The sequence below is a fragment of the Oncorhynchus mykiss genome, chromosome 6 (genome assembly GCF_057628025.1).
Source record: "Oncorhynchus mykiss isolate SJ-2025 chromosome 6, ASM5762802v1, whole genome shotgun sequence".
Taxonomy (NCBI): domain Eukaryota; kingdom Metazoa; phylum Chordata; class Actinopteri; order Salmoniformes; family Salmonidae; genus Oncorhynchus; species Oncorhynchus mykiss.
The window spans coordinates 44,189,498-44,216,085 of record NC_143027.1 but is presented as its reverse complement, the minus strand read 5'-3'; the positions used below and the strand labels follow the sequence as shown (position 1 = coordinate 44,216,085).

The 26,588-nt window shown below is 42.1% G+C and overlaps 1 protein-coding gene across 9 annotated transcripts; it reads right to left on the bottom strand.

Moving 5' to 3' along the window:
• Positions 1–247: 247 nt before the first annotated feature.
• LOC110526005 (scavenger receptor class F member 2) lies at positions 248–25,949 on the bottom strand. 9 transcript variants are annotated; one of them, XM_036980158.2, is made up of 11 exons: positions 25,049–25,949; positions 22,249–22,307; positions 20,636–20,737; positions 19,958–20,477; positions 18,564–18,782; positions 17,976–18,104; positions 16,248–16,351; positions 14,497–14,611; positions 13,948–14,072; positions 8,689–8,850; positions 248–3,900 (listed from the first exon to the last, which is right to left on the bottom strand). In XM_036980158.2, exons 1-11 carry the CDS (start codon positions 25,156–25,158, stop codon positions 2,615–2,617), a joined length of 2,931 nt encoding a protein of 976 aa, XP_036836053.1. In that variant the 5' UTR covers positions 25,159–25,949; the 3' UTR covers positions 248–2,614. The 9 variants fall into 9 exon arrangements, with proteins under 9 accessions (XP_036836053.1, XP_036836054.1, XP_036836055.1 ...); XM_036980159.2 differs by having other exon boundaries at positions 8,689–8,847; positions 25,049–25,938; XM_036980160.2 differs by having other exon boundaries at positions 13,948–14,045; positions 25,049–25,938.
• Between the last annotated feature and the right edge of the window lie 639 nt (positions 25,950–26,588).

Below are 26,588 nucleotides of genomic sequence, written 5' to 3'. Positions count from 1 at the left end.
TCTTTGTTTCCAGGAGAGAGGCAGCCAGGAGTCACCGGAAACTGTAAAATATCAATTATTGCTAAGAGGATGGATGGTTTTAGGCTACAGATGGGGGAAGGGAGCTACAGTATATGTCTGGTTCTGAAATCAATACTCTAGGGCCACTGTGTGATGTTTGTGGGATAGTAATGATAATATTTTAGCACGCAAAAGGTTGACTGAGGGATAGGTTCACAGATTAATGTGAGAGGTGAGAATGTCCATATAGCTACATGTATCGCTTTTATTTCAAAGAAGTAAATAAAAAAAATAAAAAAAATTCAACGACAATAAAAAACTGAAAATCAGATCAGACAAACAAACAAAACAGAATGATGAGTTACAAATATAACATATCACTGATAATGTTTCTGCAGCGTTATGAGGCCCTGCTTAAAAATATGTACTGTAGCCTGTGAAAGCAGGCAGAGGCCAGTCAGTCAGATATAAAAAGATGTGTTTTCTGCTTGCTTAAATTGGCACTTTATAATCACACAACTCATATGGTTTTAGTTACACGTACTTAATAACAGTGGTAACACAATAATGCACATCCTGTATAATCCTTTGAAGTTTTGATATTGTATATTTCCTACGGACAAAATGATAGCAATTGGGAAAGTCGATAAGAAAAAGAGAGTTAGGCTATAGATTCCTGTGTAGCTATTAATGCCAGATAAGTTTCACTCTGCTTCATGCAGTTAAGTGTTAAACAAACAACAACATCAACAGGAAAAAGGGAAATGACAAGCCAAGGGCAACTTTACAAAGTACATACTCATACTGTGGCTGCAGAGAGCCTGACACAAAACAATCAAATGTAACATGAAAGCCAGTTCATTGACACACACAAAAATAAGTAGCAAAATAATTCATATAAGCGCAGCTTACAAACATATACAATTATACTGATACAAAAACACCTTCACGTGTCGAAAAAGAACACTGGCAAAGAATAGGCTGGCTGTACCATAACAAAAAAAATTAAATTAAAACATCAAAGGCACCAAAAAATCCATCAAATAGCTCTGAAAACTGTGGAATGTACAGTAAGTCTGAATCCACGGTCTGAACACCACTGCCACTTTTGTACTACTTTATATTATGCAGATTGGTTAATTGTTTTTTGCTTAAGTGTTGTATTTAAATTCCATACTCTTTTCTACGAGCCTCCTCTTGTAATGTAGTAATCCTCATATGTATAAAACCAGTCAAACTTAATGCAGTATGAAATGTTGATTGAACAATACATCCCTTTCGGGGTAAGTGTTACCCTTGAGGCCTCTTTAACCAATTAGCTTTAAATAGCTAGCATTATTCAGCTACTTAGCCACACTGGAATTCAAGTTAAGGAAAAGGCAACCTTCTAATGTAACATGACTAGATTGTCTGTCAGGTAGGTGGATGATTAATATACTGTTAAAGAATGATTGAAGTATCAAAATGTAAGTATAATATTTAATCTGGAATTCAAACATGACTTCAACCTTTATAAACAACATTATGATGTGAAATACCAGATAAGCCAAGGCCTCTCACAGACTGTTTCTAGTGGCCAAAGACCTAGTGGCAATACACCTGTCTCTGTGTGCTTCTTAGAAAACAATGGCTGCAGAAACAATGCACAGAAGCATTTGGTTTAAGGAACATTGCCTACCCACATTTATTAGTGCGTAAGAATCAAGCTGAAAACGATTGAGTGGGAAAGAATCTAAGACTAAGACATTTACACTAGCTGTTCAATAGGCTTGACGAAAGAACATAACAGCCTCTTAGCTTTTTTTAGGTGCTTTTACAGCATATCCAGGTAATATAGTGCGTGCCTTCAGAATACAGGGCTATTGCTCTGTTAGGAGGGGAATGACAACAAGTGCTTCCTTAAAAGTTTGCATTGATTACTCATTTCATTGTCAATAAACTGTGACTGACAAAATTGTGGAACAAATGTACTGTACTTCAGCTAAAACATTAGATTGTGGACAACATAGCAACAAAAAAATATACAAATAACTCAACAATCTCCTTTATGGAGTGTTCCTTATTGAAACTGGCTAATTTAAATCAAACAGACAAATACTGTATTTGTATTCTCAGTACCTTGTTTCAACTTGAGACCTCTCTTTGCATAGATTACATTTCTATTGTTGTATCACATACAATGTTGAGAAAAAACATTTTAAATTACAATTATTGTCGGAAATTCCTATATAAATATAGTGGTGGGCATTGGAGGGATATAGTAGAGATGGAAGAAAATAGAAGATGATTGTTTGCCGCTGTCAGAACTCTTCCACTGCCACAGTTATGTCCGACTTTGAAGTGTAAAACTGATACATTGCAGGTATATGAGTTCAATATAATACAAACACACTCCCACACCAATGAGAAGGACCACAATTTAAACAAAGTTCTATTTACTTTCCACTGGTCCCGGACACACAACACACACACACACACATAATAAATTCCTTTGATGAAAAACCACCAAGTCCTTTTGCATGTCTCCTTTGGAAGAAAAGTAATTAATTCCCCATTGTCATGTGTGTGAGTAACAATAAAAAACCCTGGTCAATAGGTCGGAGTAAAAAATTGTCTATTTGATTATCTGCGGTGGCATAATTGCTGTCTTTGTTGGTGTCTTAGTTTCCAGAGCAGTATCCAATGTCCCTTCCTTGCCTCTCTTTCTGGGAGGCTTTTTGATGGGTGTCTTCTTTGGCGTGACGTTCACTGCTCCACCAACACCCTCTCCCACCCTGGAGCCGTTCAAGTCCTGCTTCTCCGGGCTCTTGGGGTCGACCTCGGGGGTGGCTGGGTCCCTTGTGGGGACCCCCACACCCACCATCTTCTGGAGGCTGGTGGTGGTGGGCAGCAGAGGCTTGTTGGAGCTCTGATGGCCTGGGGTGGCCGGAGTGGTCCGCTTGGCCTTCTGCGGAGGAGTGGGCTTCTCCCGGTCTCCTCGGTCCCGGAAGGCTGGGGTGGGCAGGCCGTTGGTCTTTACCAGGCCGGTGCCCTCATTCCGGTTGATGCTCTGCGTCTTCTCCTTGAGCTGGGCCGCCAGGAGTGTGGCGGCCTCGGAGTTCATGTGTGGGTGGATCACTTTGGGGCTCTTGGGCGGCTCCTTGGGGTTCTCCACAGCGGCTGCCTTCTCGGCCGCCTTCTTGTCAGAGTTGGAGTTGTGGAAGTTACCGATCTTCTTGAGAGCGTTCTGCACCACTCCATTTATGTGCTCCATGTGGTTAATATCCTCCCTGGACCTTCCCAGCCGTTGGGCCTTGTGTTTGCTGGGGGAACCATTGACCTCCGTCCCCTTCCCCTCCTTGTTCCTCTTCTCCTTGGACGTCTCCTTCAGCCTCTGCCTCTCTTCGCTCTTGGCTGAGCTGTCGCTGGAGCTCCTGGTCGTCCTCTCCTTGGGCACTGTCAGCCCCTTACCCCCCTGGTTCAGCTGCTCCACCTGGGGGGGTGTGGTACTCCCGGTGTTCCCATGGATCCATGACACCTTCGGTTTGGTGGAAGGGTCTGGCGGGCGTGGTTTGGTGGTGGTCTTCCATCCCGGGGACGGTGGCTTGCCATTACCTTTGACCTCTATTGTAACTGTGCTGCCACCCCCATCCTCTTCGTCCTTGGAGTTCTTGGAGAGGTGTGCAATGCGAGCATAGAGGGCCCCAATGGCCGACTCAGAGCCACTGGTGGAGCCCTCGCTGTCAGAGGACTTGAGCAGGGTTGCTTCGCTCCCGTCCCCAGCCTGAGGCTTGTTGGTGGTGGTGCTGGTAGCGCTGGTGTCTTTCAGAGAGGTGTACTCCCCTGCATCGTCCTCACTGGGCACAGCTGCTGCGGATGGCTTCTCAGCTGCTGGCTTCTCCTTACTCTCATTCAGTGACTCTATGGGACAGTAAGATATATAATTGATGAGAGTCAGGTTTAGTTTGGACGGTAATGGTGATCATACGTAGGTGGTCAGAATATGAAGTTTATTTCCAAAACACTATATCCACACATGTTTTACTTTTTATTTTATCAGAAATGATCGCTTATGAGTACCTTCATGTGTGTGTAAAATATGACTGTTCTCAGATTTTGTATTCAAGACCAGTGGTGTAGTGGAAGGTATACGCAGGTATACGCTGTATACCCACTTGTTTTTCAGTGGGCATTGCCTATACTTACTTCTTCATTCCCACTGATAGGTATCAAAGTAGTGTAGCGGAGGTATAAGCCGTATCAATTAATAGGGCTGATGAAACAGATTGGAATGTTTTGCTTCAAATGTTGATAAACTATTATTTGTTCACATTTTAGGCGCAGCAATGTACACATGGCAGTAGACCAATCCGTGAATGTTCTAAAATGCAATTTGCGGGAAAACACCGTTCTGAAGTGCGCGCTGGAAATGCAAGCGGTTTCATGGCCAGAGATTGAAATACAGAGTTGGAAATACCCGTTACAAAGAGGTGGAATTTAAAGATGCAACAATTATCATGGGTTGGTAATATGATTAGGATAATGTCTTTGGCTGCTAGATAATGAAAGAAAGTTGAAAGAAAACCAATAGAACAGGAGAATGCATACGAGTAAGTCTTTATAAGTCTTTAAGCTACTTTGAATCAAGGTAAGACATGCCTCATAATATGAAGTAAAACGTCCAGGTTTCAAACAATTAAGGAACAGGAAAAATATAGTGATGCTATTGATAGGCCTAACTGCCTTCTGGTAGATGGAAATGCTTTCCTAAAAACCTTCTCTATTAAATGTTAACTAGCTACAAAGTAGCCCATGCCTATCTGTCAGAATGATATCATAATGATTATTTGCATCAATCCAGTGGTCTTTTTTTTTGCAAACTCCATATCATGTCCTACAGAAACACAGCTAATCAAACAATTTTTACAAGACCTCAAAAGTGGTTTCCTGATGTGCATTGTTATGGATTCTTTTTTTTCTGAAGAAAATAAAAAGGTGTGACTTTGAGAATGAAAACCTGAAAAAATGGGGGAAAATCTGCAACCTGTTAATTTCTGACTCAGTTTATCTGTTTCAATAGTATTAGCCTACTGAACAGTACAGCTTGGGTTGACCTGACTGTGAAAGACCAATATGGGATGTATAATTTTAGGTCATTTCATGTCACTGTTTCTAATATAACGTTTCACACAGGGCGCCATTTGGAAAAATGTAGGTAAAATGAAAAGAAACACACTTCTCCAGGCACCACTACACCACAGTTCAAGACACTTTATATATCCATTGTTTAGCAGGAATGGAATGTTCATATCCTGTATATTTGACTAAGATATTTTGTCTCACCTAGTTATCTTTAGATGAATGCACTTACTGTAAGTCACTCTAGACAAGAGCATCTGCGAAATGACTAAAATGTCAAAAGTAAATGTTATACATACAGATCTCAAATGACTCTGAATACATTTGACTGTGTAAAACCTAGTAGTACTACTTATTTCTTGGAAAGTGAGGCGGAAATACAGCATTTTGCAAACATTATTTGTCTCTCTGAAATTAATCCATAAAGTAATAGATTTTAAACAAATACATATATGTTATTGCCATTATTAGATAGTGAAAAAACACTCTTTCATATTTTTTTTAGCCTCTCTGCGCACCGAACCCGTTAGCGGGATGAAATTCGACAACATAAACGTAAACGTAAACTCCGGTCCATTGAAGTTTCATACCGGAAGGAGCCATGCATGTTACGCACAGCATTGTTTTGGTAAAGCTGGACTGGTAAGTTCTTCTCATGCTAATGCCGTTGTTTGCAATTAATAATATAAAATAGTATTTGTGATTTGTTTTAATTTTAGTGGCAATATATAAAAATGTAATGTAATGAAATGTGAGATGTGTGTGTCTGCCGCCCCACCCCACCCCCACATGAAATAGCCTATTTGAGGCTGTTGAGGGGAGGGCAGGCCTACAACAATGGCCAAAGTGAAATGGAGACAGTAGATACAGCTGGTCTGTTGTACTATAATAAAGACAGTAGATCTAGCTGGTCTGTCATAATATAATAGAGACAGTAGATCTAGCTGAAATGTCATAATATGAAATAGACAGTAGATCTAGCTGGTCTGTCATAATATAAATGAGACAGTAGATCTAGCAGGTCTATAATAATATATTCAACCTTATGTTCCCTGTACTCTATATGTATCTGTTTATTATACCTGTTGATACAGGGCTCATATGTGAAACTATTCTAACTGAACATTTTCTTTCACAGTGACACTGACTCTGAATGGGAGCCCCCAGTGCCAAGGTGTCCATCCCCCACTGAAGCTGGTTCATCCAGCTCCTGCCACAAGTGGTGTTCATCTGCCCAAATTTATTTCTGCAGGCATGGATGTGCCTCAGGGCCAAAAGGGCACAGCATGGAGGCGTCGCTGTGTTCTTTGCAAAATGAAGTCCCCCATCACCTGCACCACATGCTTGGTGACCCTCTGCTTTACAGCAGAAAGAGACTGCTATGGCACATGGCATCAGCAGCACAATATTGTGTAGAGGACTGAGGGTCTTCCAAATATTGAAAGTGTTATTTTGTAAATGTTTCTATTTTTTTCATGTTTTTTCTAAATTTTTGGGGGGTGTGTGTTAGAATACCATTTTGGTATTTTGTATATAGTTATTCCATTCAAAATGTATAACCTCACCAATTTGGCCACTTGGGTACATTTGGGCTACTTGTGTGGGACACCTGGGTGACTTCATGATAAATGTCATGTAGCACACTCATTTTGGAAGTTCTCATTCTAAAACTTTGCACAAGTACTGTTGCCCTCTTATGTTTTCACTGAAATTGTCCCCATCATCCTATCTGAATGTTTGTTTTGTCTTGTTCATTTTAAAGATGATGATACAACAATAAAAATGAAAAAACATATGTTTTTTTCATTGTATTATCTAAACCAGATCTATTGTGTTATATTCTCTTACATTCAATTCACATTTACACAAACTTCTGAGTGTTTTCTTTCAAATGAAACCAAGAATATGCACATCCTTGGTCCTGGGCCTGTACAGGCAATTAGATTTGGGTATGTCTTCAGGCGGAAATTGAAAAAAGTAGGGGGGTAGCTGTAAGAGGTTTTAAACATTAAAAGCTAATTTACCAACATTTCTGAAAATATGCAGTGCCTTCGGAAAGTATTCAAACACCTTGACTTTTCCAAATTTTGTTAGGTTATAGTGATATTCTAAAATGTATAAAATACTTTTCGCCCCAGTCTGAGGTCCTGAGTGCTCTGGAGCAGGATTTCATCAAGGATCTCTCTGTACTTTGCTCCGTTCATCTTTGCCTCAATCCTGACTAGTCTCCCAGTCCCTGCCGCTGAAAACATCCCCCCCCAGCATGATGCTGACACCACCATGCTTCACCATAGGATTAGTGCCTGGTTTCCTCCAGACGTGATGCTTGGCATTCAGGCCAAAGAGTTCAATCTTGGTTTCATCAGACCAGAGAATCAGAGAGTCTTTTACTGAGGAGTGGCTTCAGTCTGGTCACTCTACCATAAAAGCCTGATTGGTGGAATACTGCAGAGATGGTTGTCCTTCTGGAAGGTTGTCCCATCTCCATAGAGGAACTCTAGATAAGAGAGACCATTGGGTTCTTGGTCACCTCCCTGACCAAGGCCCTCCTCCCCCGATTGCTCAGCTTCCATTTAAGAATGATGGAGGCCACTGTGTTCTTGGGACCTCATATAGACAGGTGTGTGCCTTTCCAAATCATGTTGCATGTACCACAGGTGGACTCCAATCAAGTAGAAATATCTCAAGGATGAGCTCAATTTCAAGTCTCATAGCAATCGAAAAACCTGTTTTTGCTTTGCCATTATGGGGTAATGTCTGTAGGTTTCTGATGATTTTTATTTATGTAATCCATTTTAGAACAAGAATGTAACGTAACAAAATGTGGAAAAAGTCAAGGGGTCTGAATACTTTCCGAAGGCACTGTATGTATAGTGGTTTTTAATTCAACTCTTCATATACAGTATTAGTGCATCAATATGGATAAAGGGGGCTCGATGAAGCTGCAACATCATTTAGAATGAGTGTACATCATATTTATCTTCTGGAATAATATCAAGAAATGTTGAGGCCTCCAAAAACAATAAACTCACGGGGGTGTCTAAACTAAATAATATATAAACTGATAGCCATGATGCTTTCCACCAAACTACAAGGAGAGATTCATGAATAGGATGACTTTACCATTATATTTCCTGTTCATTGTTTCACATCAACACAAGGGACAGGGCTCGATGGCACATGGTAAGGATAACTATCATATCGCTCTAATTAGCTTTGCAGAAGTGTGTGACTCAGTGCTCAGTCATCCTAGTACGTATTCTTCCTTTACACTTTGTGACAAACAAATTCCACTCCAAGTGTGTGTGTGTGTGTGTGTGTGTGTTCAAACATCTGTGTGTGTACATGTGTATGGGCATGCATCCATACGTGCCTAGATGTGTTTATTTGTGGAGTAGCTGTGGCTAATCACAGTGTTTATTGTTCTTTCCTGATGACTCACCTTCATGGGGCACACATTGTTTAGACAGGTCCGTTGTCGTTTGTGTCCGACCGTGTGCCTCTCTCTCTCTGTGTGTGTGTGTGTGTGTGTGTGTGTGTGTGTGTGTATGTGTGTGTGTAATGACTCACCTTCATGGGGTACACAGTATACGGGGCCATCATCGCTGGGTTCCTCGTCGAAGGAATCGAAGGACTCCTGGGAGGACCAGGAGGAAGGGCAGGGCTGCTCAACTACAGAAGGGGGCTCGATGAAGCTGCAGTTGAATGTGTTTTCCGGGTCGTGGTGGGCTACTGGGGGACAGGGAGAGAAAACAAACACAGAGAAGCAGGGGTCAGAGAGAATTAGATTGACAGGACTACCTTACAAGAACAACAGATCGAGAGAGATGTTGTGGAGTGTGTTGATGTTGTTAGGCACGGTACAATCTGGCTTGAGTTATCTAGAATGTGTGACAATCTGCATGATTCTACATTCCTTGAACAAACTGCTATTTACTGAGAAATAAGTTCAAGTTTTTCCTTTAGTTATCATTCCAATAGACAGAATGCTCCATTTCCTAAATGTAGGTACTTTCCCTCCCTCCCTCCCTCCCTCCCTCCCTCCCTCCCTCCCTCCCTCCCTCCCTCCCTCCCTCCCTCCCTCCTCTTTAGATGTTGATGTATTCTGCTGACCCTTCAGTCTGGGGACAGCTGTGTTCGTGTGGGATGTCTGTGGTTCCTCTTCTCCTTTCCCCAACTGGCCGAGGACTGACTGTGTGTGTGTGTGTGTGTGTGTGCGTGTGTGTGTGTGTGTGACTGGGCGTTAACTGGACACTAACCACATCAGATACATCAATTTACACCCTCCCCCCTCTACTGGATGACACATGAGCCCATCCGTTTGTTCTCCACTAACACTAAGCTAAAACTCAACCCTCTCTTGGCTGGAAGTTCCCCTCCAACTCTCTATGTATTTGACATGATTTATTTGAACATTTTAAACACAATTCAGCCACCCAAGTGGATTTACTGCATTTAAAATCATTGTGGATAAATCAAAAAGGTTTTACAACGTATTTCCATTGTGGTCCTTATTGTGCTATGAGTTTATAGTATGGACGTTGTGGCATGGATGTCATCTCCCAAACTGTAAAACAACTGACCTCTGCTAACACCAACACAAGCAGGTGTGGTACAGCTCCAGCTAAATTAGTACCAGGAGATGTGTAAATGCAAGAGCAGCATTATTTTATTATTCTCACAGCACTTGTTAACTAAGCCTTGAGGTTTGGGGGGGGGGGGGGGGGGGGTTGTACTAGGCTAACATATGGAATTGTTTTAAGATGGTCATATCATGGATCATTTAGCTTTTAGATTTGAGAATTTTAGGACCCCTGTAGGTATCAGATTTTCTTGGCAATGCAGACAGTCCAAGAATGCATCATTAGGATTTGGATTTTGAAGTGTCTCTCCTATATTCCGGAGATATACGAAAGCTCAGGATTTTTATATATATTTTTTACACATTAAAACAAAACTAAATGTTTTAACCGGTATGGGGTTACCTTCAGTCCTGTGAGTCCTGTGACACTTGTGCGGATCGTAGAACAAAAGGGAGAACATCATCGTGTTTGTGGGAGCCTCATCTTTCCATAGAGTGGTGATATTAGTCTGTACGGTTTGGATGATACAGACAGAATTTGGCACATCGGCAGTACCAACTTCAGACAAGTCCTATGTGGATGTCATAGAGCAAAATGGACCACACCATCTTGTTTGTGAGAGTCTCATCTTTTCCATATTAGCTTGTAAGCTAAACCGGACACTACATACTGTACGTTTTCGTGAGAAGACTGATTTTCGGGACGTCTCCAGGTCTGACAAACAGTGACATAGGTGGATAGCAGTTAACCTCAGATGTTGAACAGACGGATTTTGATGGGAATCTTTTAATTTTGTTAATTAGATTGATGCAAGGGGACTTTCTATTTTGATGGGAATTTCAACTGAAAATGGTGGGTACTATGTGGATATCCTGCATACTGCAGAGTCAAGCAGAAAGTGACTATTTGTCTATTTCTCCATACTTCTGAAATTGTTCCAGGCAAAATATCTGGTGACATCCCAGTCTTGTTCAGAACTCTACATAATGCCGCCATGGTGAAGGGATTAAATGTATGAAATTGACTTGATGTAGATTAGTTGGATTGTAGCAATGGCAGCCGTTAGAATCAATATCATATAAACAGTGCCCATCCAAATATTTATCCACGGACACAGAAAAGAAAGGCCATGGAAATTCTTTCATAGCAGCTTTTCTTCCAGCTGAAATGGTTTTTGTTCAAATTCAATAAAGTCGATACATAAATAAATGGCAGACTTTCTGTTTGGACGGTATGCACTTCATGACTATTGTAACAGCCCTGCAATGCTAGAGTATAATGAACAGACGACTCCAATGCCATGGAGGTACAATAGCAGAATGTCCCAGTTGACTTAACCAATGTCTGTGCAAGACTATATTAGTCAGTACTGATGCAGTGTCCAATAGGTATAGCATAGGGCCTACTGTAAGTAACCTCAATTGACCAACTAACCAACTGGCTCTTTATTCCATACATTCTCTTTCATGATACAGTGAACAACTGCTGTGCTTGAATGTTCACACCAGACTAAAAGTCTGGAGCCGGATGGATTTTTCCGGGAGAGACAGGGCAGCAGCGAAAGCCCAAAGCTCAGCCTACAGAGTCCATTGGACAACTGTGCATTTCTGATGAACCCCAGCTGTACAGGCCTATCATAGCTGCCTGTGAGGCCAGCTACACTGGAACAGGTGGTCCCGCTCCACATCACTTTTCACAGGAAAGCATTCGGACATGCAATTGCATCCCAAATGGCACTCTATCCCCTATATTATAGTGTACTACTTTTGACCAGAGCCCAAAAGTAGTGCACTATACAGTATAGTGAATAGGGTACCATTTGTGACACACACACACACACAGAGGACTACGGAATGGAAATGGGGGAAGGCAGCCAGCCGAGCGTGAGATAGCTAACTATAGTATAGGGCGTGGAATAAATATGCTTAGAATGGAATGACAAACTATAAGCAGTGTAGAGGTTTTAGAAGAGGAGGGGGGATGGGAGAATGTTTATGTATGAAGGAGCGGAGGAGCTATATGAGCTATGCAAAAGACAGAGCAATTGTTTTCTTCCTCCCTCCTCCTCCTCTTCCTCCTCCTCCTATTCCTCCTCCCTCAGTTTCTCTTTACATTTGTCTTGGATTGGGTGAGAGTTTGGGTAAAGACATCATAAATATTTTCTTCCCCCCTCCTCCTCCTCTTCATCTTCCTCATATTCCTCCTCCCTCTGTTTCTCTTTACGTTTGTCTTGGAACGGTTGAGTGTTTGTGTAAAGACAGCATAAAGGTTTTCTTCCTCCCTCCTATTCCTCCCCTTTTTCATCTTTCCTTTTGTCTTGCCACATCTGTTGTTGTGTGTTGACCACAGTGTGGGTAAATCATAGGTCTGACACGGGCTGGGGTAAATTTGGCCACTTCCTGTTTCGAGTCCAGTGGGCCTCCTGTGGAATGTTGAAGGGACTGACGGCGCCCCAGGGAGGGTAGAGTTTCAAAATGCTGGCAGGCAGGCCACGCTTCTGTGGGCAGGCAATGAGGAAAGCAAAGCAGAGCAGAGCGTCCTGGCTCTCGAGATGGAGGGAGAGAGCGAGAGAGAGAGAGAGAAGCTGACCAGTTTATCTCTCCTTATGAACAAGAGAGTCTATAACACTGGGAGAAGGACTCCAAAGTATATACTTAAATTCAGTCAGTTGTCATTTTATGGCTGTGTGTTGTCATGTCATGAAAACTTAGAAAGAATTGGTTTTGGTTTGAACCAAAAACTCTATTCTACTCTCTCCAAATTCCCAAAGTGGTAGTTTGTTCTCCTTGATTTGCTTGATCGCAACCCAGACATGGCACGATATGCTTTGTGCAAAAAATAATGAAAGGGCTTGTTTGTTTAAAAGGTCATACGCATAGACTTTTAACAAAAAAATCTGTTGCCTCTGGCGGATTGTTTATAAGTTACAGTAAACTTTGAGAGTGTTTGTGCAAAATGATCTTAAAATGTCCCATGATAACTGGATGACAAAGACAATACTGTTCCCGTGTGTTTTTCTACGCAGGCACAATGAAGACCGCTGCTAGCTGAAATAATCAGCTAAGGAAGTGGAGAAGAACATGCTACTCGTTGTGAAAGAGGAAAGAAACAAGGTCACCGCTTTTTAACTCCTTCCCCATCACTGATCTTAATTGGTAAAGGTAACTACAACATATCCCACAAATAGGGACTTTCTTAATTCCAAAATTTAGTCAGAGCACTGTCAGAGCTCTTCCATCCATGCATTCAGAACCAGTCTAGATAGCCATGATTCAAGTTAACTCCTACATAGCAGAGACAAAGCAGAACGGCACAGAATGTGGCCGTGTTTGAAATTTCTAGAGATTCCAGAAGGCATCTGGGTAGACAAAGGAGAGTTCCTCAGTATGTAGGCAACGTGTAATATCCTTTAAGCTGACTTGAGATGGGTCCTGATAGACAATCCTATCCCAGACCACGAGACCTTCCTCCACTTCCTTCTCTCCCTCCCTCCACACAGACAGACAGGAGCTACTCTCCCTCCTCTTCCATCCACGTTGACACAAACAGAGCAGCCTTTGATAAAGTATCACTCAACACCACTCAGACCTCCCGAGCACCACACCACTACACTGACCCATTCTCTCTTAATAACACTGCCTTCAGCCCAGCAGAGTAGGAACTCAACTCACTTTCTTAGGAAGGAGGGAAGGAGGGAAATGAGTAAAGAAAAGAGAGAAAAAAAGAGAAGGGCCTGTTTAGGGTTGTAATAATATGAACACATGGTATTTAAGGGTGCCAAGAATAATAAGCCCTGCAACCAGTGCATTCCTCTCAGATGAAACCCCATACCCATTTGGCAGCCACAGTACACTTTTCAACCCTATTCATTGTCTGAAAACCACTCCACAGAGAGTCGCAGAGAGAAGTATCACAGAGCAAAGGTCAAATGAAAACGCTCTCTCCCTCTTGCTGAAGAGTTAAAGAGGCGTGCAAAGATTATGACACAGAAACTATGGGATCATCCAGAGACACATGGAGCATATACACAAACAAACAAGAGAGTATTGTATTGAAGAAAGTGGCTGTAGCTGGATCCCGAATGACACCTTCTATTCCCTATATAGTGAACTACTTTTAACTAGGGCCCATGGGGCTCTGGTCAAAAGTAGTGAATTATTTAGGGAATAGGATGCCATTTAGGATGCAGGCTCTGTCTTGGCATGGTTGAGGCGGTAGACTATGGGGAGGAGGGATTGGTGCTTACCGACTACTTTGGGCAGCTTCTGTCGTCTCAGTGGGATCTGGGGGAGTTTGGTGCTGATTCGGCTGAATCTTCCACACAGGATCCGCTTGGCTTTTTTGCTGTTGGTAGAGTTGTCTTGGTCAGGACTGAGGGAAAGAGGGAGGGGTGACGCCATGGAAAACATACTAAATTACGAAACACCACAAACTGATTCAAATGTGGGTAATGTTCATCTGTATTGACACGCTTGCAGTACAAGCAACATTTCATGGACCACGTGAAGAAAAAGACCACACACAATATCATACTGACCCATTTTTGATTTGGCTACAAAATGATATGCTACGCAGGGCCTGCCGTTCTTCCTCACCATGTGAACTAACCAGGAAAGACTTTAGGCCCTTATTGTAACTTATAACAAGGACCCAGATATAAGATAAAAGGGCAAACAACTATTTCAAAGGATAGAGCCATCTGCATGAGCTACTAGCAAGGAAGGCAAATGGCCCACTCTTCCCTTCCAACAAATCCCATCCCTCGCACCACACCAGGCCCGTGTCTGTCACTCACTTGTGGTCATCTTTATTTCGGCAGAGGCAGCAGCAGCAAAGCAGCGAGAGGAGGACAATGAGCAGAAAAGAGACCAGGGTTCCTGCCGCGATCACTCCCATCCGCTGGTTGGGCTCTGAAACAGCAGACAGACACAAGCAGGGATTTTTTGGGTGTGCCACACTGGTGCGGACTGCCAGTGCCAACCAGAGCCATTTGTATGTCTGGTACCAACTAACGTTACTCTCTGTCAGAACTCCCTGAACTCCCAGAATCAGAACTCTGGAGCTGAAATTCAATCTGTCCTGCACTGTGTTGACCCTCCACACTGTGGATATACTGTAGGCCTATCGTTAAAGCGGGAATTGAAGAGATATCCAAATTATCGACAATGTGGAACAGACAAATTGACTTCCATCTATTAAATCACCACCCGCATTATCTATCTCCTGTTGTGGATTCTACTTCTGAAATATCTGTCAAACCCCATCTTTTCACTTTTCTCTCACTCCTCTACTACACTCCCTATATCGCCATAATTCATTGATGATTTATTAGCACCCCTCCCTTTCTAAGCTGGATGCACTTAAACAGAACAGCAGTCCATCTGTTGCATAAGCATCTCTCAGGGTGTGACCGAAATGGCACACTATTCCCTACATAGAGCACTATACTGTTAACCAGAGCCTTATGGGTCCTAATCAAAAGCAGTGCACTGCATACGGAATAGGATGCCATTTCAGACGCACCCTTAATTTCCACAGTATACATGCACTGTGCAGCCAGATGACGCCATCAGTGAGATAACCTATACTTTAGCAGATAGATAAATACTGCTGACCCCTGGCCCTCTACGCCCCTCTTCTGTCATAGAGGCTGTGGATGAATGGAAGTGTGGCCTGGGTGTGGCGTGTAAGGCCTCTGTGTTCACAGCTGGAAAAAGGAAGGGACTAGCCTGGCAGAGCCCAAAGGCCTGACCTGGTGACATCATCCCTGCTTCCCAACATGTCCATTTGGTAACCCTGTTTCCTCAAGCTGCTCTCCTCCCTCCATCCCTTCTCTTTTCTTCCTCCAGCTCTCTCTTCCTCTTCCTCTTTTCTCTCTCTCCAGCAGGACAGGAACAGGGCCAACAAACACAGAAGTAAAAAAAGGACACCAGGCAGTCTGGAAACACCGTTAGGCTCAACTACTACATTGACCTGAATTGACATGTGTGCTAGTGCTCATTGTCTCCCCCATAAGGCTCTGGTCAAAAGTAGTACATTATATAGGGAATAGGGTGCCATTTAGGACGAACTTGTCTCCGTCACCGCTATCAACTAGCTATTTAGACAAACAGTACAAGTAAAGGGTTTGGGACCTTCATGTGCAGTGCACACATTTGATATGTTCCCTATGGTTTCATGCAGGGGTGTGTTTTCTTTATGTTGTGCCTTTTTTTCCAAAATATAAAAATGTCTTTATCACTAGAAGCACCACGGTTTGATGCCGCAAGTACTCTGCTAAGAATGTATTTTTACATCTACATTTTAGGTCTTGCAGTGTGGCTGGCTTCAAAAACAGTGACCTAACATTCACCCAGATCTGTAGAAGTGAATGAGGTAATAAAGAGAGTGGTTCCCTTACGTAGTTTGCAGGTTGCAGGGTGTATATGTGTGTCTCTGTCTCTCTCTCTCTCTCTCTCTCTGTGTGTGTGTGTGTGTGTGTGTGTGTGTGTGTGTATGTGCACATGTGTGTGTGACTAAGGAAAGCGAGTGGGTTGGTTTCCTTACGTAGGTTGCAGGCCCCAGACATTGGGTTGCAGTTCTTGTCGTGACAGGAGCAGGTCTGGGCACAGTTCACTCCATACTGACCCATCTGACACGTCATATTGCAGCTAAAAGAAAGAGAAGACACTAACAACTTAGTTACTGTGTCCATGCGATGTGTCCATGCGATAAAACTATAATAAATATATTCACGTCACCAAATAATCTATTAAAGCACATTGTTTTGCACATTGCCGGAGGACAGCAAGTTTCCATCCTCGTCTGGGTACATTGACTTCAATACAAAACATAGGAGGCTTGTGGTTCTCACCCCATTCCATAGACTTACACAGTAATTATGACAACTTCCAGAGGATGTCTACCAACATATCAGAGCTCTGGCAGCATGAATTGACATGCTGTACACCCAATCAAAGGTTCAGAGAATGAATCTAATACTGAAAGCATAAGCTACAGCTAGCTAACACTGCAGTACATAAAATGTGGTAAGTAGTTGACTCAAAGTGAGAGAAAGACAATAGTTGAACAGTTTTTTACGAATGAATTTCTTCATAAATGAAGGAGAAGCAAGAGAGAAAAAGAGAGGGAGTGAAGGAGCTAGCTATATTTATTTAACTTTCACTTACTTAGCTAGTAAAATACAGCTTGCTAGTTTAGCCTACTCAAACACCCGGCTCAAAAAGAGAGGGATGCTATGTTACCTATCTGGTTATGCAACACTGGAACTCTTCCAAGTCAAGGTAAGCTTTTGGTTTTATTAATATATTGCCACGGGGCCCGCCGGTGTAACTGGTACACTGCTTGCTAACTGTACACTGTACTGCATGACCAAACCCCTTGCTTGTACTGTTTGTCTAAATAATGCATTATTTGTGCACATTAGCTTTCCGAGCCAAAACTTCATATCATAACCGCTAACAGCTACACAAAGCCTACATCGTTGTCACCAGCCTACATCGTTGACTTGACGGTAGCTAATAATGGTGACAGCAATGTAGACTGTGTGTAGCGGTTAGCGGTTATGATATGAAGGTTTAGCTTGGAATGTTTTTTTGCCTAGTCACAGACTGCTTGTGGACTGAAGTCCACAAGCGAAGGGAAAAGGTGAGTGGAGGAGAGGGCGTAAATGCGAGAACGAATAATCCAAAGCTCAAATCGATCATGCTGTTTTATGTGGCTGCTATGAAAGTGAACTGTGTTTGCATGTGATCAGGGGTGTATTAATTTCACCGATTCTGTTGAAAAACTTTTCTTGAATGAAAACAAACAGAATTAAACGGGAATAAACATACCGGAATTTGTCCAATAGAAATTCTTGTTTGCAAGTGTTTGACTAATGATTACACCCTTGATCAGCTAGATGCAGGCAAGATTGTGCAAGGCGGTATTGAATGTGTCAATGTCTGTCACCTTGCTTACTCAAATTTCTCTCGACCTTTGCACCTAAATTGTAAACTTTCATTCATAGGCTAGGTTGGAGCAACCTCAAGATGAGTATAGGGAAAATGTTAGTATCATGTAGTAGCCTAAACCTGCCAATGCTACAATGAGCTGAGTGAATGGAGTATGAATGATAGTCATCCAATATGCTGCAATAGAAATAAGGCCATGTTCATTAAAAAAAATTGTCCTCCCTCATCTTAAATGGCACCGACCGCCACTGCTCTCTGGGTATTGTAGCCATGAAGGGAAGCGTAAACATTAAGATGTTTTTGGAAAGGTCTGACTCACTAGGTCCCGTAAAATCCCGGCTCACACAGGCACTCTCCGGTAGCAATGTGACAAACGCCGTTAAAACAGTGGCTGCAGTCATTCTCACAGTTATCCCCATAAGTCCCGTTGGGACAGCGCACCTCACACCTGCCGACCAGGGAGACAAAACGGGAATGAATGTTGTTTATTATGATCATTGTCACATCAGCTGTGAGTCATGTCTCATAACCATTAGCACAACATGAAAGCCTGTGCCAGTACAAGTTCAGGTATTTAAATAGTAATTATAATGCAGTATCTATGTAAATTACATTTTGACATGCTGAAAAGTTGACAACAATTGACATTTTCTCTAGCTTTGTATTCAAGGTTATATTAGCATAACTGTAAGTCTTTGTTTGAAGTTATGTTTTCAAGTGTTGTACTAGAGCAGCGCTGTTCAATGTCGCTCCTGGAGGGGCCAAAACACTCCTAGTTTTCATCCTCTCCTTCAAATCTGGGACTGATTCAGACCTGGGACACCAGTTGAGTGCAACAAACTACCAGGTAGAAGCAAAAAAAACGTGTTTATGTGTGTGTATGTGTGTTTCCATTCCATTCTCTCACCTGTCCCCGATCCAGCCGGGGTTGCAGTGGGAGCACTTTCCGTCGATGCGGTTGCAGAAGTGGCCATCTTTACACGGGGGACACACATCCAGGCAGTTCTCTCCGAAGAAGCCTGGCAGGCACATCTGATCACACTTGGTCCCGTTCCAGCCCCTCTCACAGGTCACACACCTCCCCTCTGTTATCTTACAGGGCTGCTGGCCTTTACAGTGGCCACACCTGGAGTCAGGACATGAAGGGAGAGAGGGCATCACGATGGTGGGTTGAGACATTTGCCTACAAAACGGCACCAAATTAACATAATATTCCCTATGGTGCACTACTTTATGCCTGGCCTATTGACAGCAAAACTATTTGGTAACATTTTCATAGCGAATCTTTGTGTTGGTATCTACACAGTTTAGCGGGCCCGTATATACATTTCCAGGACTGTCTTTTCTTATAACATCTATGACATAGAGGTCAGAGAAGTGTGGGAAAGCGGCTATGTAGCAGCTCATGTATAACATGAGTTCTGCAGACTTTGAGCAAGGTAAATCACTTAACCTGAATGTCTTCAGCATATTGGATGATTATTATGAGATACTGTGAATACCAATTCCACAGTATCGCCCCAATACACTTCTACCGATCATGTTTAAAGTAACTAACTGTCCAGTGAAAATCTCACTTTTAAAAATGTATATTCTATTAATTCATACCCAAATAATGCTGTTGACTCTTCCTGGGCTCCCGAGTGGCAGAGCAGTCTAAGGCACTGCATCTCGGTATTAGAGGTTAGAGACACTCTGGTTAAAATCCAGGCTGTATCACAACTGTCTGTTATTGGGAGTCCCATAGGGTGGCGCACAATTGGCCCAGCATTGCCGGTGTAGGCTGTCATTGTAAATAAGAATTGGTTCTTAACCGACTTGCCTAGATAAATAAAGGTTAAATAAATAAAAAAAATATTTAAAAAATCCTATGCTCGCATGAATAATTTTTATGACCGGTATACGCCCAGACCATTCTGTTGTTGGGGTACGACCACACCATTCCAACACAGTAAAGCAGATTTTTAAAATACTTAATTAACATTTCACTCATATTGTAATTATTTATAGGTCATATTTTATAGAAATCTGTAAACACTGGACAATTATTTTAAGATATGTTATGGGTTATCAGCTGGAGCGTTTGTCAAATCATATTCCTAATCAAAACTCCAAAACCACAATATAATGCGTATCAGGAAAAAAACATTAACATTAAGATCCTTGGGGAAAAATTTAAGAGAAATCCCTGTTATAATAAGAATCCACGGCTTTTCAGTTTCCCATCTGTTACACTATGATGAAAAATGTCTTATCTTCGGTCATAATGACACAGAGTAATGTTCTCCAGTGGTTCCTCACCTATTCCTGCAGTTCTGTCCGTAGAACCCTGCGGGACACGGTTCCCTGCAGAACTTCCCCCGGTACCCCGGTGTGCAGGTACATGAGCCATCCGCCTGGTTGCACTTCCCATGGATACACTGACAATACCTCTCGCATCGGGGGCCCCACAGTCTATCCCGGCACTGGCAACGACCCGTGAACTGCTCGCATGGAGAGTTATTACAGTTACACTGGATGGCACAATTCCTCCCCGACCAGCCTGGACTACAGTTACACCTTCCTGTGTTCTGGTCACACACAGAGTTGAGACTGCAGTAGCAGTTGTTTGCACACTGAGGGCCCCAGAAGCCATATTGGCAAGTGCATGTGCCTGTGTCCTGGTCACACTTGCCCTTCTGGCAGAGGCAGGGCTTCTCGCAGTTGGGCCCCCAGCGGTTAGGGTTGCACGTGCACTTGCCCGTCACGTCATCACACTGGCCGTTGGGAAAGCATTGGCACTTGCCCTTGCAGTCTGGGCCCCAGAACTGGGTGGGGCACTCTGAAAAAGGAGGGATGAAGTAATATCAGGATATTATGGTGAGAACCCCATAAGCATTACACAAACATTTCTTTGATGCCTTATATCTAGGTGAATATGTCCTTTCTGATGTTTTAGGACAGGACGTGTGAGATGTGTCCAAAAAACAAGGTGCTTACTTGTATCACAACTGGCTCCGAAGTATCCATGGCGACAGCGGCATTCATTGGGCCTAACGCATACCTCATTTTCCTTACAGGTGAAGTTGCCTTCACAGAGAGCTAGGGGGAGGATGTACTGAATCACTACATGTCCACATATTAAACATTGAGGGCTGGTTTCACCAAACCGAGAACCTCCATTGAAATTGTTTTTTAGTCCAGGACTAAGCTTAATCTCTGTCCAGGAAATAGGCCTTAAGTGATATAAACATGTACAGTCGAAGTCAGAAATTGACATACACCTTAGCCAAATACATTTAAACTCAGTTTTTCACAATTCCTGACATTTAATCCTAGCAAAAATTCCCTGTCTTAGGTCAGTTAGGATTACCACTTTATTTTAAGAATGTGAAATGTCAAAATAATAGTAGAGAGTGATTTATTTCAGCTTTTATTTCTTTCATCACATTCCCAGTGTTTACCTACACTCAATTAGTATTTGGTAACATTGCCTTTAAAATGTTTAACTTGGGTCAAACGTTTCGGTTGTAGTCCTCCACAAGCTTCCACAATAAGTTGGGTTAATTTTGGCCCATTCCTCCTGACAGAGGTTGTGTAACTGAGTCAGGTTTGAAGGCCTCCTTGCTTGCACACGCTTTTTCAGTTCTGCCCATAAATATTCAATAGGATTGAGGTCAGGGCTTTGTGATGGCCACTCCAATACATTGACTTTGTTGTCCTTAAAGTATTCTCCAAAAAGTAAGGTCCTTGTACCCATGTGCAATTGCAAACCGTATTCAGGCTTTTTTATGACAGTTTTGGAGCAGTGGCTTTTTTCTTGCTGAGCGGCCTTTCAGGTTATGTCGATTCTTTCTTGCTGAGCGGCCTTATATGATATAGTACTTGTTTTACTGTGGATATAGATACTTTTGTAACTGTTTCCTCAAGCATCTTCACAAGATTGATTTGCACGTTTTGCACCAAAGTACGTTCATCTCTAGGAGACAGAATGCGTCTCCTTCCTGACCGGTATGACGGCTGCGTGGTCCCATGGTGTTTATACTTGCGTACGATTGTTTCTACAGATGAACTTGGTACCTTCAGGCGTTTGGAAATTGCTCCCAAGGATGAACCAGACTTGTAGAGGTCTACAATTTTTTTCTGAGGTCTTTGCTGATTTCTTTTGATTTTCCCATTGTGTCAAGCAAAGAGGCACTGAGTTTGAAGGTAGGCCTTGAAATACATCCACAGGTACACCTCCAATTGACTCAAAAGATGTCAATTATCCTTTCAGAACCTTCTAAAGCCATGACATTATTTTCAGGAATTTTCCAAGCTGTTTAAGGGCACAGTCAACTGAGTGTATGTAAACTTCTGACCCACTAGAATTGTGATACAGTGAATTATAAGTGAAATAATCTGTCTGTAAACAGTTGTTGGAATAATTACTTGTGTCATGCATAAAGTAGATGTGCTAACCGACTTGTCAAAACTATAGTTTGTTAACAAGAAATTTGTGGAGTGGTGGAAGAACGGGTTTTAATAACTCCAACGTAAGTGTATGTAAACTTCCGACTTCAACTGTACATATGAAAATACTGTGCTATGATGTTGATATGCTGTATACATACGTGTCAAACATTCCTCTCCTATCTGCCCCCACCCGCTGCAGCACACAAAGCCTGGTGACCTGACAGAGACGAGAGGAAATACGAGAGTGTCAGAGAGGAAGAAAATAAGCAAGGAAACTTAAACAGACACTGGAATATAACAACATGCCACCACCCTGCACAACCACTACTATCCTGTCATCTCCTCAGTCCTCACACTTGTCCTTCGTGTGGCAAACGCTGAAAACTCTAAACGTCTGCGCAGCATTTGTTCTGACTTTCTCCATATGCTTTCCATGTGCAAAGAAATGGGTAGAAATGGATAACACACTTCTCACATAAACATCCTTCTCTCCAAAGCCCCTTCAACTCGACCTCTCCTGCCCGGCCTGTCAGCAGTCAACAGTCAGAACAATAGTAGCCTCTGAAGTGCTAACCCATGGAGACTATAGAAGAGCAACTCTAGCAATAGCTAGCTAGTTACAACCACAGTTTAAAAACAAGGTTTTCTTTTAAATACTTTAATGTGTGATTGAACCTACAAGGCGTACCTGAAGGGTGATCTTTTGCACTTTTGGGACTATCCCATTGATCCAGTATGTCAGTCAGTCTCAATCAAGCACAACTTTGGTATCAGAAAGAACACAAATACTGTTTAAAGATGACCCCACGTCTAGCCAGGAAGGAGTGAGGAGTGGGGAGTGAGTTTAGAGAGGCAGTCTTTGGCGGTCTAGTTTGAAGCAAAGCTAGATCCCCTCCACTCTGCTCTCTTCTCCTCTCTGCACTGCTCTGTCAGGAAAGGACAGATGCTTCTCTTCTTCCTCCCACACCACTGACCTCCCAGAGGCCCCCGCCACACTTTTACATCCTCTAAAGTGTTGGGGGCGGAATTCTGCCTTCAGAAGCAGACGTGCACACAGACACACACATTTTTCCCCTCTAAAACCTGCCATTTGTTAAAAACACTATTTCAGACTCTCTGTTTTGTCTCAGACCTAGGTCTGTCACACAGAGGGAGAGTCTAATGGATACTGGTCTTATTTAGGCCTACTATTCTGGATTGGGTCTAAAGACGCAAGAATGAGCTAATACATGGATAAAAAGCTGTGTTGGTTTATTTATACCTCACAAGAAGCTGTTTGTAAGGTATTAATCAAATCTCCTTTCAGTGAAGCATTTCCAATGTGGTCAGTGGTATCTGCGATTTTAGATGACCCCATCTGACCTTTGACATACAGCTCAATCCATCACAACTCTGAAAAATAACACATTATGTTCATTTGCGTAACAAATGTGACGCTTTGAGATAAAGCAGGACTCACATTGGTCTCTCATTATCAAAGCAGGACCCACATTTGTCTTTTGTTACTCAAATTTGCCTAAACGTTATCGGCCACAGTATTGTTACGTTTGGCACTTTGAACAGTGTTCTAGTACTGAACACTTCATTCAACAACATATTATTTGTTTCTCAACACTGAAAAATCAGATAGCAACTTTTCTCAATTTCTGTGTTTTTTTTTTCTTCTCACTTTCCCATGGTACTTTGTGATGCATTGAATACTGACAAACAATGATGTGTGAACCAACGTTGTTAATGTTGTCAATGGCCCCCACTACAGTCAGCGAGCTGATTTAGTAACACGAGGACACAGATAGGAAGTGCTAAGCAGCAATGATAAATGAACAACTACTTCCCTCAATTCTTCCTGTGAGCAGTGAACCCAGTAAAGAGATTAAACAAAATGCACAAACGAAAGAAAAGGATACGGGTGGTGCACTGCAAAAAATAAATCATCCAAGCCAGTTAAAACACTAAGAATAGGATTGTGGGAGAGACTTTAAATTGAGAGTGGGGCCAACAGTAAACATGTGTGATTTCATTGAAGATAAAGGATTGAGAATAGTTTACAGTAAGCACTAACACTCCTCATGGATGCTAAATGTTAAAGTAATGACCCTCAAACCAACAATAGACATTTGGGCAACAACTTTGACAACAAAGGACGTGTTTTGCCCATGAGACACTGTACATGCTCACCATTGTCTATTGAGACACATTTCATCACGTTCTTAACACGAAAGGTAAGGACAGGCGCAGACAGGGCCCAGGGGTCTACTTGTAATGTCAATTCAATGTGTATAATGCCAGACCACAGAAGGGCTTTGACCTCTATTATGGAATGCCAAAATGTTAACAGATTTCACACACTCTGGTCCTACACCGACCCTCCTTTGACATGTGGTTTTCAGTCTGCATAGTAAAGGTGCTAACTGCTGAATAAGAAATGTTGGCTTAAGCTAACTTGATGCACCCCCTGTCTATAAGTTCAGTCTACAACTTACCTTTGTTTCTGGTAGCTGCAGCCATACAATTTTGTGGGGTTATTTTCAGCCATATAGCTGATGCCACGACTTCAGGCCAGTGACACTAAATATATAAGGCCTGGAAGCGCCCCCTATGTGAAATTATAGAACATTACCCACGGTTCCAGATGTAGGTAGCATCTGGATGGCTGCTTCTCAGATGGACTCCTCCTTGTGTAAGGAGAGTGCATATGAAAAGAAATATGACCAACTAGCCTACACAATATCGAAAATGAACTATTTTAGGTAGTGGAGGGCAAGAGAAACCGAGTCTAAAACAAAGTTTTGCAATGTGAGTATTCAATACTCCAAGCACAATAGTTCAGAATTTGACCTGAATAATCAACAAGTAGCCTAGTAGTTGCATCGCACTGAGAGCGATAGAGGCAGGCAACTCCTTTTTTTTAATCGACAGAAGCCCGTTATTCCGCGTCCGCAGTGCAGCTATACTTACCCTGGTAATTTGCATACATTTCTGCCTTTCGGATTGAGTTCTTGGCTAAAACTCAAAGAAAAAAATGAACAAACCACCACAACAACTTCAATAATGATCTTCAATTCCATTTTACAAGAAACAGCATCCTTCTAGATGCCTCTTTCTCTCCGCATTCCTCCTCTCCAGAAAACGACAATTGCCCCTATTCTTCTGCTCTCCAGGGTTGCGTTTATAATCCACGGAGGTAAAAAAAAAAAAATAATGTTTTGTTATTGTGGGAACTTCAGAAGCTTTATCCAAGTATTCGAGATATGATCCAGGTTCCAGTTGGGGAGAAAAGGCTTACCACTGCGCCATCTACGCCATCGACGTACCCAAGAGTTGAAAGAATGTGTAGCGACACCAAACCACACAGAGCACAGTTCCAAAGAAGTTATAAAACCCAAACTTGAACACGCAATTCGATCTCCTCGAACGATTACTTTCCTTCATTGCTGATTTGTAATATTAAAACATTCATTATCCCATACATTTTCAGAAGAATAAGGAAGAAGGAAAGAGGCATCAGGAAAGTAGCGGAATCCAACGGGCATCCTCCTCCGACAATAAAAGCATCCGCTTATTGCCACCAACCATAACTTGACCACAAATATTATGTTTTATGCCCAGTGCAATGGAATAGGTAAAAACTAAATCTTTCGACTGGTCGAGGCAAAGATTCCCTTTTTTTGTGCTTTTAAATCAAAGATTAATAACGTGTTATTGTCTTCTCTTTCTATTGCGCTGTCATGAGTGGCGGGGGGCAGGCACTTTCTGATTTGTTACTCTATCCTTGCCTGCAGTTAGTTAGTTACACAGAGTTAAGTGAGCATACTTTTCGTGCGCCACAGTGGATTTATTTTCAGAGAAAAGAGGCGATAAGCAACACACAAAAGTGGGTGTGCCACATGGGGACAATATGATATAGGCCTAGGTCTCGTTCTTCAATGCCAACCTTTCCTCAAAATATTAAATATATTAAATAAACTACTACTACTTACTACTACTAATAATAGGGTGAGTATTGGTAAAGTGGGACATTTTCTGACAGGTTAAGAACTCTATTGCACTATAAAAAATAATATATATATACAAAAATATATTAAACACAGAATGGATGATTGTCCTAAGATCAATTTTTCGCTGTCGACACTGGCACATTGGGACACCAAGACACGTAATTATTTAATATAAAAATATACAAATTAGAAAGTAATACAAATACCAATTTTATAAGAATAAGAGTAATTATATCAAGTATCAAATGTATTTATTGACATTTTTGTCATATGAACGTTAGTCCCAATCAATAGCCCCAATTTTATATTTTATGCCAACTTCATTGTATAGGAATTTGACAGAAAGAATACCATTAGCCTATACTTTTGCACAGCAATGGCTCCCCCGTCTGTTTCATTAAATGAACTGGCAAAATAACCACAGAGAGGACTGTGGGTTATTAATATATGGCCATCGTTTTTCAATACAATAGTAGTACTATTTTTTCCTGATATTGAAG

Coding starts and splice junctions, on each gene's coding strand:
- LOC110526005 (XM_036980158.2), bottom strand. CDS start 25,158: ATGGAATTGAAGATCATTATTGAAGTTGTTGTGGTGGTTTGTTCATTT. Junction 16,352..17,975: donor CCGGGATTTTACGGGACCTA/GTGAGTCAGACC, acceptor TCTTTCTTTTAG/CTGCAATATGACGTGTCAGA. Junction 3,901..8,688: donor ATACTGTGTACCCCATGAAG/GTGAGTCATTAC, acceptor ACTGTCCCATAG/AGTCACTGAATGAGAGTAAG.